At 40.9% G+C, this 15,080-nt stretch overlaps 1 protein-coding gene across 1 annotated transcript in view; it reads right to left on the reverse strand.

Moving 5' to 3' along the window:
* Nucleotides 1-218: 218 nt before the first annotated feature.
* LOC108575121 overlaps nt 219-15,080 on the reverse strand; it is a 67,419-nt gene continuing 52,557 nt past the window's right edge. Inside the window, exons 7-14 of the mRNA XM_017937839.1 lie at nt 14,936-15,076; nt 13,705-14,093; nt 12,533-12,769; nt 8,780-8,959; nt 5,448-5,595; nt 3,429-3,698; nt 2,236-2,570; nt 219-558 (exon numbers count right to left, since the gene is read on the reverse strand). Coding sequence (XP_017793328.1) covers nt 219-558; nt 2,236-2,570; nt 3,429-3,698; nt 5,448-5,595; nt 8,780-8,959; nt 12,533-12,769; nt 13,705-14,093; nt 14,936-15,076 — 2,040 coding nt within the window. The remainder of the gene's footprint in view (nt 559-2,235; nt 2,571-3,428; nt 3,699-5,447; nt 5,596-8,779; nt 8,960-12,532; nt 12,770-13,704; nt 14,094-14,935; nt 15,077-15,080) is intronic.

The following is a 15,080-nucleotide window of genomic DNA, read 5'->3' on the forward strand; positions in this document are numbered from 1 at the left end:
AAGTCATCGAGTAGCGAAAGCTTGTAAAAAGCATGATCTAGGTCTCCCGAGGAGCGTTCTGCGAGAGCAGTTCTGCGCGTTACATGGAGGCGGCGTCACGTTTGTCCTCTTCAAGAGGACGCGAGAAGCGTCGCGACGCCGGCTGGCAGGCCAGAGGGTGATCGTCACACGGTGGTCACCCGGTCGACCTCTACGTAGCGCACAGAACTGTCGCTGTGTCAGCAAATCACTTCCTTTCCATCGATAATCGCCGTCTCTGACGAGATGCTCTTCAATCTGTGCTGAGATATCGACCTGTTCGCTCTCTGGCGGCAAATCCTCCAAATAACGAAGAAGATCACGCCGAGGATCGTGACAATGGCGAGGAGACCGAGGCCTAAATGCAACGGAGGAAGCTTCAGAAGCATGGAACAGTGAGTCAGGGCTTCGTCGTAACCTGACGGGCAATGGGAGATGCCGTCACACCATAGAGAAGCGTTTATACACGCATCCAGCTCTGGACAACGATGTTCGCAGTCCCTGGGCATCTGGAGACCTGCTGATGATGTCACCGATGGCCTGGAAGAAGATGTTCAAGGTATGGAATTAGTCGATTAGTAGATTGTCCATGACCGCTTTGGCGTTGAGCAGGACTGCTCAGCAAGTTGCCCGTATGGCAATGGTCAGACTAGCTAGGGCTATCTCTTTCTTGTTTTACTTCAGTTTAACTAATATTTCTAGTTTAGAATAGACGAGAACTAGCAAGTGTCTTAAGAAGGTGAATTCTGAGCATGAATATATCCAGGTTTGTTAAAGATAGACTTCTGATAACGATCAAGTGCAAAGGTACCCAAGATAAAGGAGCAGATTGACCAATAATCATTTAACCGTAAAAGAAAGGGCAATCGATAATGTTCAGGTATAAGAATACCCTAGCCAAAGGACCAAGATCGACTAAGAATCATTCTACCATAAGAACAGAGATATAGTATCTCCATCGTTAAACTGTATACACAAAAATTACGAACTTGTACACTATGTACTGTCTGACAAACATAAAGTGAAGCCTCTGACGTCACAGCCTAGCAAAATGGAGGCAAAATAGGCGGTTCAGGTCATCCCCACTACTCTTGGGCCTTACACTGTAGGCGCTTGAGGGGAAGTTGCGCTGTAGGTAAATGGTTTAGACAAACGAATTTCAATCAGCTGTCGATAATGTAACACGCTGATAAAAGAACGGAAAACTAGAAATTATTTGGTTGCCTTGTCCTCCTACCTACGTTAAATTCTAAGCGACTCATACACAATAAATTGTTATTGTAAAGGACGCCTCAGGAAATGTATTAATATTTTTTAACAGTTAGAAAACTAAAATGTAAATATTTTTTTCCCATTCCCATTTTCCCGAAAAGTAGATTTCGGCGCATTAAAGAATTGCTTAAGGAGCTAAAAAATTTCTGGCTGCAATGAAAAATAGCGTGCCACCACAGACCGAATGAATAATAAAAGTAGATTTCGGCGCATTAAAGAATTGCTTAAGGAGCTAAAAAATTTCTGGCTGCAATGAAAAACAGCGTGCCACCACAGACCGACAGCCACTTTTTACAGCCAATAAAATCCATCAAACAGTCACTATTTAATGTTAAAATTTTGAAAAATTTGACAAAATCAGACGACATGTCGTCACTTTAACCGTAATATTTCGGCTTTGTTTAAAGATAATATTTCAACCTTGGGCTCATTTCATAGCAATAAACATAGCAACAATCGCTGCTAAAGTTTCAATTACTAATTTGACGCTGTTCCCACTCGTAGAATAATTTTGAAAAAATACCATTGGATTGCTTGAATTTTAACCTGTAAAATAAGCTTATCGAAGTAATAGAGAAATTTTGGGAACATGGGATAAAAAAGTAAAGTTTACCATGATGCACGTCGTTTGGTGTCGCGCAGGCATCTGTTCGCTTGTTTATCGTGTCTGCGCGACGTAAACTTAATTTTTTTTCGAGCGCTTGAAAATATCATTCCGGTCAATTATCGACTGCTGATCTGTTTACCGACTGCTCGAACGAGACCCGATCGTCATCTATTGTTCACAGAAGAGTAAGTGCGATAGCCTTATTCTATCCCTATTGGCTTACTAACAGCGAGCCGTCGCAAGTTTACCTACATCTCCCACTCTTAGGCCCTGTGTGACGTCAGAGGCTTCACTTTAGGTTTTTCGGACAGTACTACTATATTAGTGTTTCGAATCACCTTCTGGTGAGCTCGAGCCACGTAACAACGTATGTATCAGGCTCCTTGATGATAAATTCGACAGCAATGGTCCTGATAGGGTCCTGACCCGGCGCCAGAATCATTGCGTTGCTGCTGACGGCCCAGCCGTCGCTGAAAACCTCGACCACGTGGTGCCTCGACTCCGCAGGTGGTTTTGGGCACACTGACACGTGGATCGCTCCTCCTGTGTGCACAACGATCCGGTTCTTCGTCGCGCACTTGCTTGCGTTTGACATTATCGTGCCGTGGAGTTTTACGTAGAGGTACTGATTCGGGCCTGGATCGATCAGCCACGGATGTTTCTCGCAGTTTTTCTGAAAATAATCGAGCACGTTTACTTTTCCAAGGAGAAATTAAAAAATAAAAGTTCTTTCTTTATTATTGGAGAATTCAGAGTCACAGAGTTCATCTAGGCTTTCAGAATACACAGGGTGTCATGTAGCTGGTGGTACAAGCGGACAAACGATGATCTTATATGAAAAACTGAATCAAAAATAAAGAATAAAATCTTTTCATACGAGCCATTGTTTCCGAGAAAATTAAATTCAAAGATTCGCTACAAACTGTTGCTTCTGCTCGTACTTTTACATTGATAAACAGTGGTAATGTCAAATTTCGCAAAGAAATAGTCTACAGGCTTTCACACGAACATAAAGTCGAGAGCACGCGCACGAGAATTGAACCTCTTTTATTCGGAGGCGGAGATTTAGTTTTTCATGTAGAATCACCACTTTCTCACTTGTACCACCAGAATCATGACACCCTGTAGATTCGGCTGTTGAGAGCTATATTAAGAAGTAAAATATAACCCTCTAAATACAGTGGTAAGTGAAACCACACTGTTTATACTCTGTCCAATTTAAGAATAACCTCGCTCTCGGACCGATTCTCGTCCGTTCTGCGCACAGACAGAGAGCGTAGCAGAGAGTAAGACGAAGAAAAACGTAGGCGGTTAAGTGGGGGTTTGGACGTTCTAGCCCCGCCCTTAGGCATGGTTCCATGCGCGAAGCGAGGTTATTCTTAAATTGGACAAAGCGTATATCCCCCCATTATTTCTTTACAGACTATAGACATTCTCTGCAATCTTAAGTAATTGATGTAACAACTCTGTGATTCAGAATAATTGTTAAATAATGAAAGAAAGAAATTTTTCACAATTCCACAAATCTCACCTCATCCTCGTCCACAACAGGCGCCTTGTACCGAATCTCACCAGATGGTCCCCTAACTCTTCTCTTCTGCATACAAGGGTTGGTTTTCACAAAGTCCCAAGTGCCCTCGAAGAACAAGTTATTGTAATCGTCCAAAGCGTCCATCGACAGAACCGTGAAATGAACCTCGACGATATTCGATGTCGATTTCACGTTCATGGGCAGCGATCGGTTGCTGCAGAAGCAATCTCGTTGCACAAGCGGTGCATTCGGCCAGGGAAGATCGAGCACCTGTGGATATCGGGGCAGATCCGTCGCTCGCGAATTAATTAGCCCACGGATTATTATAATTGGCGTGGCGGTAAACAAACGTGACGTGGTTATTCGTAGGCATTAGCGTTCCTAATTGCCGTTTAAATTCGCGGACACGAAGCCGTGCGCGTCATAAATTCTCTGAATCGATAACGAACTCGAATTGGCCTGGGCTCCATTGGAATTTCAGATTTATTTCGACAAGCGAATCGTTCATCCACGATGGCTTCGTTTCACTCCATTCCCTTTCCACCACTGTTTTGATCGTCGTTTACACGCGGAATTTCTGATAAAGTTTCAGATGAAAATGGCGGCTTCGTTAATTACGGACGATCGACGCGTTTGCCGAACTTTCGATTGGAATCGATGCTAATTTTTTCCCATTGACGGTGGAGACTTTTTTCCAAAGGGTTCGAATCAGTTGATTAGTTGATGTTTCTATTGGAGAGAAATTGATTCCGGGGTGAATTTTTGTTTGTAATGCACTCTATAGCAATTAGAACTATTCTAGATTTGCAAAAAAATTCTTGGTACAAAAAGAAGCAGATGTAAATGCAATTCTGTAGTAACTGGAATATTTTCGGCTCCTAAAAATATTTCTCGACCTAAAGGGAATGAGCGCATGTTTGGGAAAATAATTCTGTAGCAATTGGAATACACTTTGGACTTTTGAAAGAAATCCTTGGCCTGAGAGAAGTCTGAAAATAAAACTGAAACTAATTCCATGGGAATAGAAGGCATTAAAAATATTTTGAACGTGTCAGAATTATTAATAAATGTACGAGGATGAACTTTTTGAACAAGAATGTACCCGTAGAGGTTATGTTCGCGATTATCGGAACAACAGAGCGAGTTCCAACTTTGCCCATGGCTGGTACAGTTGTTCCACGAGTTAACAATTGTATTCACGAAAGATGAATGGCTCCTCTAGTGGCTCTCGTGTTGTGCAAATATAAAATGGAGCGAGGCGCATTCAAAGTTCGTTCGAAGATTAATTGGAACACGCGACTCCGTCACATTACCGCACACAGGGAAACCGACAGAAGAATTTCAAGTACTTCAACGGTGAATAACCGTATTAAGCCGGAATACTTAATAACTAAGCAGAATATTCACGGAAGAAAAAAGGCGAAAAATAGTTAATAATACTAAATTAAAAGCAGAGTTGCATGTTGAATGTAAAATTGAAGATTATATGTATACTCTCAACGTAAGGAAAAGAAGAAAATTAACCAGTACGTGAACAAGAATGCAAAAAATCCGCACACAGAGAGCAATCATTTTTTCTCAAAATAAAATCCTTTAAAAGGCACTAAAAATAAGTCTTACTATATTTGAAAAATTTCAAAAATGTTCCACATTATCCAAACTTAAAAATATAATACCAATATCATAGCCCAAAAATCCCTCCAAATTCTCAAAGAGCTACTAATCACAGAATTTCCAAATACCAGCCATAAGTTTAGGACCACAAATCAATTCACACCAATATTCAACCTACTATCAATTTTTGATGAATTTACAATTAACGTTGCAAAGATCAATAAATGTATACTCCTTTTTGCTAGATTTGGCTAGTAAATAAAAGCTTCTTTTTGAAAATTCCTGCGTATCTCTGCATTGGGTAATGATCAGAAACTTTTGGCAAACAGTACAAGTCAATCCTTTTTCAAAGCTATCAGAAGAAGTTAACAAAACTTTCCAAGTATTAAGAAAAGTATTACTCACCTTGACGGAGAAGTTCTCGGAGCCAACGCAGAGGAGGCGATTGTAATCGGGGCTGGAGACGCTGCGGCACGTTCGGTTTCCGTTCAGCAGCCTATTGAACCGCAGCTTCACGATCTCGTCGTGCTCGCCCTCGAATCGGTACACGCAGCTGGAAAATCCGTTCTGGCTCTGCACTCGCGCCACTTAATCGAATTTACATGGCCGGTCGGCCACGCAAAGGAGTTGCTTTCGCGATCGATAGAGCATCAAGGAGATTACGAGAGGAGAAGACGAACGCCTGTCTCTCTATAGTTCGTTAATCGACCGCCAGCCAAAGCGATCGGTTCGGCGATCGATCGTCGAACAGATTGCCTCGCTAACTCTTTTTTGCGAGGATTATCCATCCCTTGATTTCTCCATGAATTTCTTCATGCTCATTCAGTTTTTTAATGGACTTGAGATATTTTTTTATTACTATGTGTTGGTGAAAGGAGAGGTTGCAGACTGAATTGGTGAGTGAATTTTTCATTTCGAAATTCTTCGTGAAAGGAAGAGGGAATGTAATTGCCAAGAATAAGGGAAGTTTCTTTTACAGCATTTTGATGAATTCTTAAATTTGAAATAAATTACTCGGATTTTATTATTAACACGTTCGCGTCGGGGCGTTTGGAGCGGCACTTGACACGGGTACGGGGTGATTTCGTGTCTGTTCCTTTCAATCGCGTTACGTTGGGGAAAAATTGCTGTAACTAATTGATACATATCAAAGAAATTTTATTTAATTCGTGAAACATGTTATGGCATTTCTGAAGAGAATTGAACAATTTACAGTGTTTTATAAATTTATTTTCAGACAGATGTGAAGACTGTGTCTTCTGTATTCAAGTAAAAAAACCCGAAAAACGCACCAGTGCGTCATCCGACGCCAATGTGTTAAGAATTATGCAGAGGAAACTGATAAACCTTCCTATTCCATATCAAAGAAACATGAAATTCATCCTAAATCTCACACAAATGAAATATTCCAAAGCCTTCAAATAATAACATTTGAAAATTCTTCCTCAATTATCATTTTACAAACTTCGTCTCTCGCAGAAGGAAACAAGAGAACAGGAAAACGTATCTTCCAAATTATGAAAAAAGGAAAGCGTGGAGGATAATTACGTTCCCTCGTGGCACATTACAGAGTACACACTTCAAAGCGAAAATATTCGTGCAAACGTGTTCTCCAATTTCTCCATCAGCCGATGGTGTTCGACAATAAACAGGAACAAGGTAAATGAGATTCGTAACACGTGAAACGTGCCACGATAGCAATAGAAGTATATACATTTGCACGGCAAACAACCCAGAGGAACGGTGTTTTATGCGAAAAACTGGTCCATGTTTATCGACGATAATCATAGGGCCAGCTTTTATTGAGAAGGATCCAGTGAAGGAGGATCCAGGGTGTGGGAAAAGGCGTAAAGTCCGCTTTACGACACCATAAAGCACACGGACGTCCAGCTTAACGGCTGGCCAAGGAAACTTTCCTCGCCTGGCGATCGATGAACGGTAACGAATGGTTCAAGTGCTGGAGAAGGGCTGAATTGTGTGTCAGGGAAGCCCTGCTGTTCCTTTCGTGGCTGTTTTAGACGTTAAGTGGTGTTTCGAAGGGCGAAAATGGGGGAAAATTGACTCTGGAGAATATAACGGAAAGTTTGTGAATGGTTACAAGTGGTAATTTTGTGATTTTCATTCGGGACAGCTGATGAGGGACGAAGAAAAATTAAAAATGGGAGAATAATGTAATAATGATCTTTGACTTTTTCTTTAAAGGGAAGTGATAAATTTAGAACGACGGAATAAAAAGGAACATTCGAAACAAGATAAAGAACTTGGAATGGTTTCCTTATTTTTAGTGAAAGATTTCAAAGAGGTAGTAATTTAGATAGGACTCAAGCTCAGAAAACATTCAATATCAATTTCTCCATATCAAATGCAATCAACAACTGACCAAGAATTGAATGAAAATTTGCCAAAATCGTAACACAGAAGTTTCCATTTCCAAGTCGTCCCATCGCTGAAGAAGAATTCCATCGTTTCTCTAGCTGGAAAAATCCCGAAAAAGCAGCAAACACGAAACGAGCATCGCAACATCTGAGGAAAAGAAGGCATCCTATACTTTACAAGAACTTCCATTTCACGGAAAAGTCGAAGTGTCGTTGATGCTTCACTGCTGTCTGAGGATCTCCTGAGGAAGGGAGAGATTCTGTCTTCTAGCTGGAAGGGGGTCGAGGAACTCCAACGAGGGTGGAATAGTTAAAAAAAAAAAAGAGAGAGAGAAGGAAAAGAGGAAGAGAAAAAAGGCGCGAGGCACAAAGGGACTATTTACGGGACGCGTCTATCGCTTTTACAGGTAGAACAAAGAGGCGCATCTCATTTGAAAATCGCGAAATCGTTTGCCGCGTGAAAGAGAAAGAGTTTGTCCCCGTTATGGCTCGCTAGCCCATTTTTTTCTTCCTTCGCTGGATCTGCAGACCCTTTAAGCGGGCAGATCGTGGTTATGGCTGAGCTCAGACTCTTTCTTCTATTAATTCTTGGTCATTCAGCTGCTGTTGAGCTTTTCCGGGTTAGTTGAACCTCTGATTATCACTTGAATGGTGTTTTATTGTGGTTTCAATTTTTTAAGAATTTATGGAGCTTGTTGGTATTATTGTTTTGGAAGTCTTATGATTCAGTGATAGTGATCAAGGCTGTGATTTTGTGATTTTTTATGTGAACAGGATACTTAGTAAGTCTTTGCTATTGTGGAATATAGGAATTTAGGAAATTATGGAATCTATTATTCGAAAAGTTTCTTTTTAATACCCCGAAAACTGTTGCATTTAAATTTTAGATTAGACTTAGAAATTTTAGAAAAATTGTTCAAATGCATGAAATGCGTGTTTCCTAATAAGCTATTCACCTAATACAATAAATTCTCCGCAAGTGTCTGTCCGCAAGGAACCTAAACCTGACACTTGTAGAGTCAGGGACTACGTTTTCGAGCCTCGCGCCCGCCTTTGTAGTTTGCCGAACGTAGACAAGGACAGCGAATAAAGATAAGGATGAAACGTGAGTCGAGGCAACCAAGCGATTTAAATACCAACTTTTTTAATTTTACGTTTTTTTATCCCGAAATTTTTCTTAACATATTGATGAGATTTTTCTGATGAAAATGACATCAAACACGACATAATTTGAACAACATTTACTTATTAACAGAAAAATATAGGCGTAGGACCACCTATACTGACACTTGTAGAATCCAAACTGACTGACACTTGTAGAAAATTTACTGTAGTTCTAGTAGGAGAAGAAAATTATCTCACCTGATATTTTTCGCGCCACCACGACCGTAGAGGAAGATGTCGCGGGTCGCCTGAAATCTACGATTCAGATAATGATCCCGATTGCGGCTGTAGAAGATCCTCGAGCATGGTCCGCTACCGTAAGGGTCCCCATCCTGATGAAGATCGACGAACTCGTACAGAGCACGAAAATTCACCGGCCTTCAGGGCAAAGCAATTTTACAATTAGTTTATATTCCGACCTTGTCAAGGTTAATGAGAGAAAAAAATCATTCTGTTTAGGGCAAATGTGAATATTACATTTTCTCGAATTTTTATGGGTAGTTATTAGGAACGACGATGAGGTGTTTCTGGTCCATTCATCTTTGTTCTATGATGTGCGTCAAGTGTGAACATTTTTCTACGAAGAGTGTTACTATCGTTATTATTATTGTTCCTTTTAAACACAAAAGAAACGTACGATCAATTCAGTACACTTTGCCCAATTTAATAATTCTCGTGACGAAATTAATCGACAGCTATGTATTTATATTGTATCACTATTCTAGAGGCAACATCCTCATTCTCCTTATAATCATAAAAATACTCTAAGGCTAAAAATATTCTATTATTCACAGGGTGAAACACGTGATGACCGTTCGATGCACCCTGGCTGTAATTATCGGTACAGATTGCACAGGTTGTCAACGTCTCGTCGTGTCGTCGAAGGGATGCTCGCAAAAGGGGCTTATTTACATTTTATTTCTCGATGGAAGCCTGTCATACACATATAAATACACACACCCATACACGCATACACAGTGTGACATGTAGGAGGAGAGGAGGGCGCGTGTTTGAGCATGATAGCCGCGTGGAACGCGGATGCGTCGCACGGTCTAGTTAATCCTTCCGCCTTTATTAACCCGTTAAACGGGCCAATTCCTCGGTCGGGAGAGCCGCCCCCTTGTGCGGCCAATTAAAAATGACCCGTGCCATACATACGTACGTGTAGCCTTCCTCGTTTTATCTTTTCTTCTCTTTTTTTTTTCCTCCTTTTTTTCTTCCCCTTTATACTTCTCTCCCTCTTTTTTTTTTTATTCAGGGAGCAGCGCGCTCGATTTAATTGAACTCTTGGACAGGCTCTAATGGCGTATGCCCGGGGATTGTGTTAAGGGACGAAGGGATGAAGAGTGTCTGTCGATGAGGATTTTTTATTTCTTTTTCCTTCGTTTTTCCGTGATGGAATTTTGGGATATTTGTTTTGTTCATGAGTAATTGCAGATGCTAGTTTTTCGGAGAGGAGAGTGTTGTTGGTTATTGGAGTTTTGGAAATTATTGTTGTAGTTTTATCGTGCTTTCTTTTATTGTATGTTTTTGTAATTGTTGTCATTTTTTTTCATTAGCATTTTCGTACTGTTATCAGAGTTTTCAAATTGTCTTGGTAATATTGGGTTGGGGAAAAAGTTCTTTTACAAATCGACGGCAGATTGAGATTTGGTCAAATTTCAACATTCCGTTTCTTTTCACGTATTAAGTTATGTGTCATTGAAAAGGTAACATTTCACAGAGCATTTTAAAACTGATTTATAGTGGATTTGAGCGCTATTGCTGCAATTTAAAGATGAGTGAACATCAAGAACATTTTGCTCTTTTATTTTAAAAAAGGGAAAAAACGCTGCACAGGCAACTAATAAAAATGGAGGAAATGCGGTATCGAGACAAACAGCAGCAAATTGCAAACAATTAATACGACTGAAGCAGTCAATTCAGGAAAAGCGACCAGAATTGGTCAACAGAAAGGGACAACGCCAGGCCGCACACGTCTTTAACAACTCGGCAAAAATTAACAGAGCTTTGCTGGAAAATCATGCTTCATCCACCGTATAGTCCTGACCTTGCACCGTCGGACTACCACCTGTTTCGGTCTCTGCAGAACTCCCATAATGGGGTAAACTTGATTTCAAAAGAAGCCTGCGAAAATCACCTGTCTCGATTTTTCGCCCAGAAACCTCAGAAGTTCTACACAGATGGAATAATGATTTTACCCGGAAAATGGCAAAAGGTCATTGATCAAAATGGCACGTATTTAGTTTAATAAAAGATTTGTAAACAATTTCAAAAATGTGTTTCAACTATGCCTTAATTTGTAAAAAGACTTTCTCCCTAACCTATTATGTGTACATACACTACCGGCCAAAAGTTTGGAATCACCTCCCACTTTTCATCAATATTAAATCTGCTGCTTTTCTATAGATTTGAAGTTTATCTCAATTCTACATTTATCAATTTATCTTATATCAATTGATTCAAATGATAAAAAATTCTCAAAGTCACTGACTTTTTTCTGGAAACTTTTGTGTAAATTGCAATGCTTAGTGATTCCAAACTTTTGGCCGGTGGTGTACGTATTTTTCGAAGTTGTTGAAATTATATCTATGACTGTAACGACTAATGTCTTTGTATTTTTTCGAACGACTACTCTCATTGTTGTTGGACTTTTCAAATTATCATCATGTGAAAAAAATTGTTTTCACATTATTCTTGGATAATTTGTTAAGTTACTGTCTTTATACTGCTTTTGTACATTTTAAATCATTACTAGATTTCTGAAATTATTATCTCATTAATATCATTTTTACATTTGTTCAACTACTTTTCTCAGATTGCTATTGAAGTATCGTTAGAAAATTTTATAATCTTGAAAATACAGAGAACTTGAATATCTAATCTGTGGAAAGAATCGACTCTGCTCTATGCTCAACGAATTCACAGAAATTCCTAAGTCGCGGCGTTACCGTGACTTCCGGTGCACCAGGAAAAATCGCTCCTTATAAATAACTGATACTGAGGCTGACGTAGGAAGGGAAAAGGGAGCGAAAACGTGCAAGTGCGGCAGATATTGCGCTGCGTCGCCATAAAACCTCCGCATTCCTCGCGTGTAACGTTCTGTATCGATTCCAGCGAGCCGGTGTCACGAGCGAATTTCATCTGAATTTATATGCAAAGCCTCGAACGAGCAGAAAAACTCACCAAGATATCGCGATCTTCGAGAAATCTCAAACCGTGATTTCTTCGAGGAAATCAAGTCTGTCCCCTCCCCCCTTTTCCTCTCTCCCTTTAAAGTCTGATCTTCTTTCACAAACTTTCGACCGAAAGTTGTGCTGCTGCGAGCAGAAAGTTTGTCTTTCATTTCTCTCTCGCTTCCGCTGTGATTCGATTTTCGTAAACGAAAAACCGATTTCAAAAAAAGCACTTCAAAGGCAGAGTGATAAAGGATCGGAGAAAAAGGACATCTTGTGTCTTTGATCTCTTTTCAAATTGTCCACGATCGCCATTTACGCTTCTTCGACACGAGTCTTTATTCCCTTTCCTTCGACAAATGTTTTCTGTAACTCGGTCTTTTCGGTACCTTTTCTGAATGTAATTCTTTTCTAGGATGTCACTTGAAAATCCATTAAAATTTCCAATTTCAAATTTTACAGAAGAATCCTTTCTTTATCATCTCTCTCTCTTTCTCTGTAAAAAAAAAAAAAAAGGAGAAACTCATGGGCCAATAAAAGCTCATTTCCAGCGAAATCTCTTTACATTGACGCTCGAGAGAAAACATAATACGAAGGGATGTCGATCGATAGGCGTGCGCGGGTGCTGAAACAGAGGAGAACAAAACGGCACGCGGACGCGCCGCGGCGTTCGGGAGAGCTTGTAATTGAAACGGAAACCGCTTTTTTCCATCCCTCTCTACAACATCGCGTTTCCCCTCGTTCTACTCTAGCGGTGCAATCGAGTTACACTCGCCTGAGAGCCGTCGACTCCACCATCCGCATCTCGATGGTCAGGCTGCTTCCGCTGGAAACGAAGCTCTCTCCAAGTGAACAAGGACGACTGGTATTCTGCAAAATAGCATGGTCGCAGGTTCTTGGTACCTTGTCCTTGCAGTAGCGGGCTAAAAGTGTTGTGTTTCCTGCTGGACGAGCAGCTAAAGGGTGAGAGAGCTCCGATGACCTGTCTCCGTGACGCTGGTGCTCCTTCTCGCTGTTGATGAGACGTGATTTTTTAGAACAGATGGGTTGAATGTTGTTGAAATGGTGGGTAAGGTGTTGGATATGTTAGTTAATGGACAAAATGTTGGACAAGTTGGTTGAATATTGGTCGATGGACAAGCAGAACCATTTACTAGAGTTGAATATTGGACGGCTAGTATGAATTTTATTGAGAATTGTTGATCAGAATGTTATAGGATGTCGAATTAGTTGATTGGTATTGGCTGAGCGACGGACAAGGTATTGAATAAATTGGTTAGACGATTTGTCGAGTAGAATGAGTAGGGTATTGAATAAATTGGTTGAATACTAGGCGACGGATTTGTCGAATATGGTTCGTGAATGGTTCGAATATAGGATAAACTGGTTGGCTATTTGTTGCCGAATGAATTAAACAAACAATCTTAATGGCGGTTGATCGGAACTGGTAAAACTTTGATGACTAAACATCGATGCATAGACATTTCGTGCATAAATTCTATGAAACGAATCAAACATTTTTTTAACGGAATGGCTAGGATGTTGGATAAATAAATTTCACAAATAAGTAACTCCAATGTTCGTCATATTTTCTTCGAAAAGCCTTCTCCAAACCACCGAACAGAAGTTCTCCAAGCAGCCAAAGGGACCAGTCTCTTAACCCCGCAGAATCTATTCAAGCAATTAACACCCCAAAACCGAAAACCCTCAAACTCACCCCCAAAACTATCCATCCCGTACAACTCGCCGACAAGAAGATCCACCTTGAACAATTAACAAGAAAGCAAACTCGGCGAAGGCAATCAGGAGATTCCCCTCCTGACTGAGGCGTTGATCGTTTCATACGCACAAAACACACCCACAGATTCAGAAGTTTCTCTCCACAACACACACAAGATACCCAGGCCATTCGTTCGGTAATTAATCAAAGACAATTTCTCTACGAACCATGCGAGGTCGTAGCACTCTGAAAGGGGCATCATCTCTCCGTCCCAAACCATAAGTGTCGTCGAGCAATCCTCATCGCTACTGGTCAGACTTGTGCCCACGTGAAACTTGAGAATCGACAGCCACACGCGGAACTGCGGTTGCGGGGGCCTCGGAGCAGGCCTCCTCCACACGGTTCCTGGCCTCTGTTCCGGAAATTTTGGCAAAGGACGCGGTGGAGTTGGACTCGGTAACGCTGGACCAGCGCCACGAAGATGGTATAAGCACGTGCTGTTCCGTGGAAGAGAGTGTCGTGGAGAGGCGAGCACACCACCACCGCTGCCCTGCAGCCAGAACTCGCAGTGCTTGTTCTTCGCGTACGTTGGCGAGTCTGCGTCCACGAACTTTACCTGAAACGAGAGTTTCGTAGTACGGGATGTTTGTACGATCACGATTTCGGCTAGTTTCGTGGCATTCTGTTTGTTTGTTGGACGAGTGCTTGTTTCGTAGATCGAGTGATTACTTTGAGTTTCGGAATGTTCAACTGGTAGACAGTGGGTAGGTTGTTCGTTTGAATTTTATAGTGTTTTTTTTTTTTAATTTTTAAAGGTAGAATGGTGGTTAATATTGTGTAGTCAAGTTTTACCTATTTTTTATAAGTCTCTCTTTGTTGGTTCACTTCTATACTGTTGCGTTGTAACGTTGTATTATTAATTTCTCTTCTCACGAACGAAGAAAAATTAGCTTATGGAAGGTTAAATTGGAAGATTGAGCCCTTCTGTATTTTTTTTTTTAGTGTCACTGTTTCGACAGATAGAGTGCTTGTACACGAGGTGTCTCACTTATAACGAACATCTAAATTATTTCCCCTGCTTATATGGTTTGATGAAAGAAGAAACCCCCCTTTCAGAATCTTCTTGAATATCACTCCAAGGTTATCAACTTTTTTGCATATTAACTTTTATAAAAATAACGAAACAAATGAAAAATAAGCACAATGTCGATGACTTTGGGATCACCTTCAAAATAACCTCGAGGGACTTTCTTCGTTATAAACTTGTGTTGTCATGTTTTTCTTACTCCTGATACAAGCAGAAAAGTAATTTTACTTTATACACTTTAATTTCATAATTCATAACCTTTACAGTTACAGTCCATTTGAATGCTCGATTCGCGAGAAATGTCTGGCCTCGTGGAGGTGTGTGAAGGACTCCCCTGTCCCCTTGAATGTTTGAAGAGAATTACCACGTACTTGCACTTCTAATTGAAAGCCGTGGAGCGAGTGGGGCGGCGTGGGGTGCAAGAACGTGCCGTAAGGCGACGTGGTGAACTCGACCAGGATCTCCGTGCCACTGCTGGTCGCCTCAGGCACCGGTTCGCCGCCTCCGCAGAACTTG

The sequence above is a fragment of the Habropoda laboriosa genome, unplaced genomic scaffold (genome assembly GCF_001263275.1).
Source record: "Habropoda laboriosa isolate 0110345459 unplaced genomic scaffold, ASM126327v1 scaffold207, whole genome shotgun sequence".
Taxonomy (NCBI): domain Eukaryota; kingdom Metazoa; phylum Arthropoda; class Insecta; order Hymenoptera; family Apidae; genus Habropoda; species Habropoda laboriosa.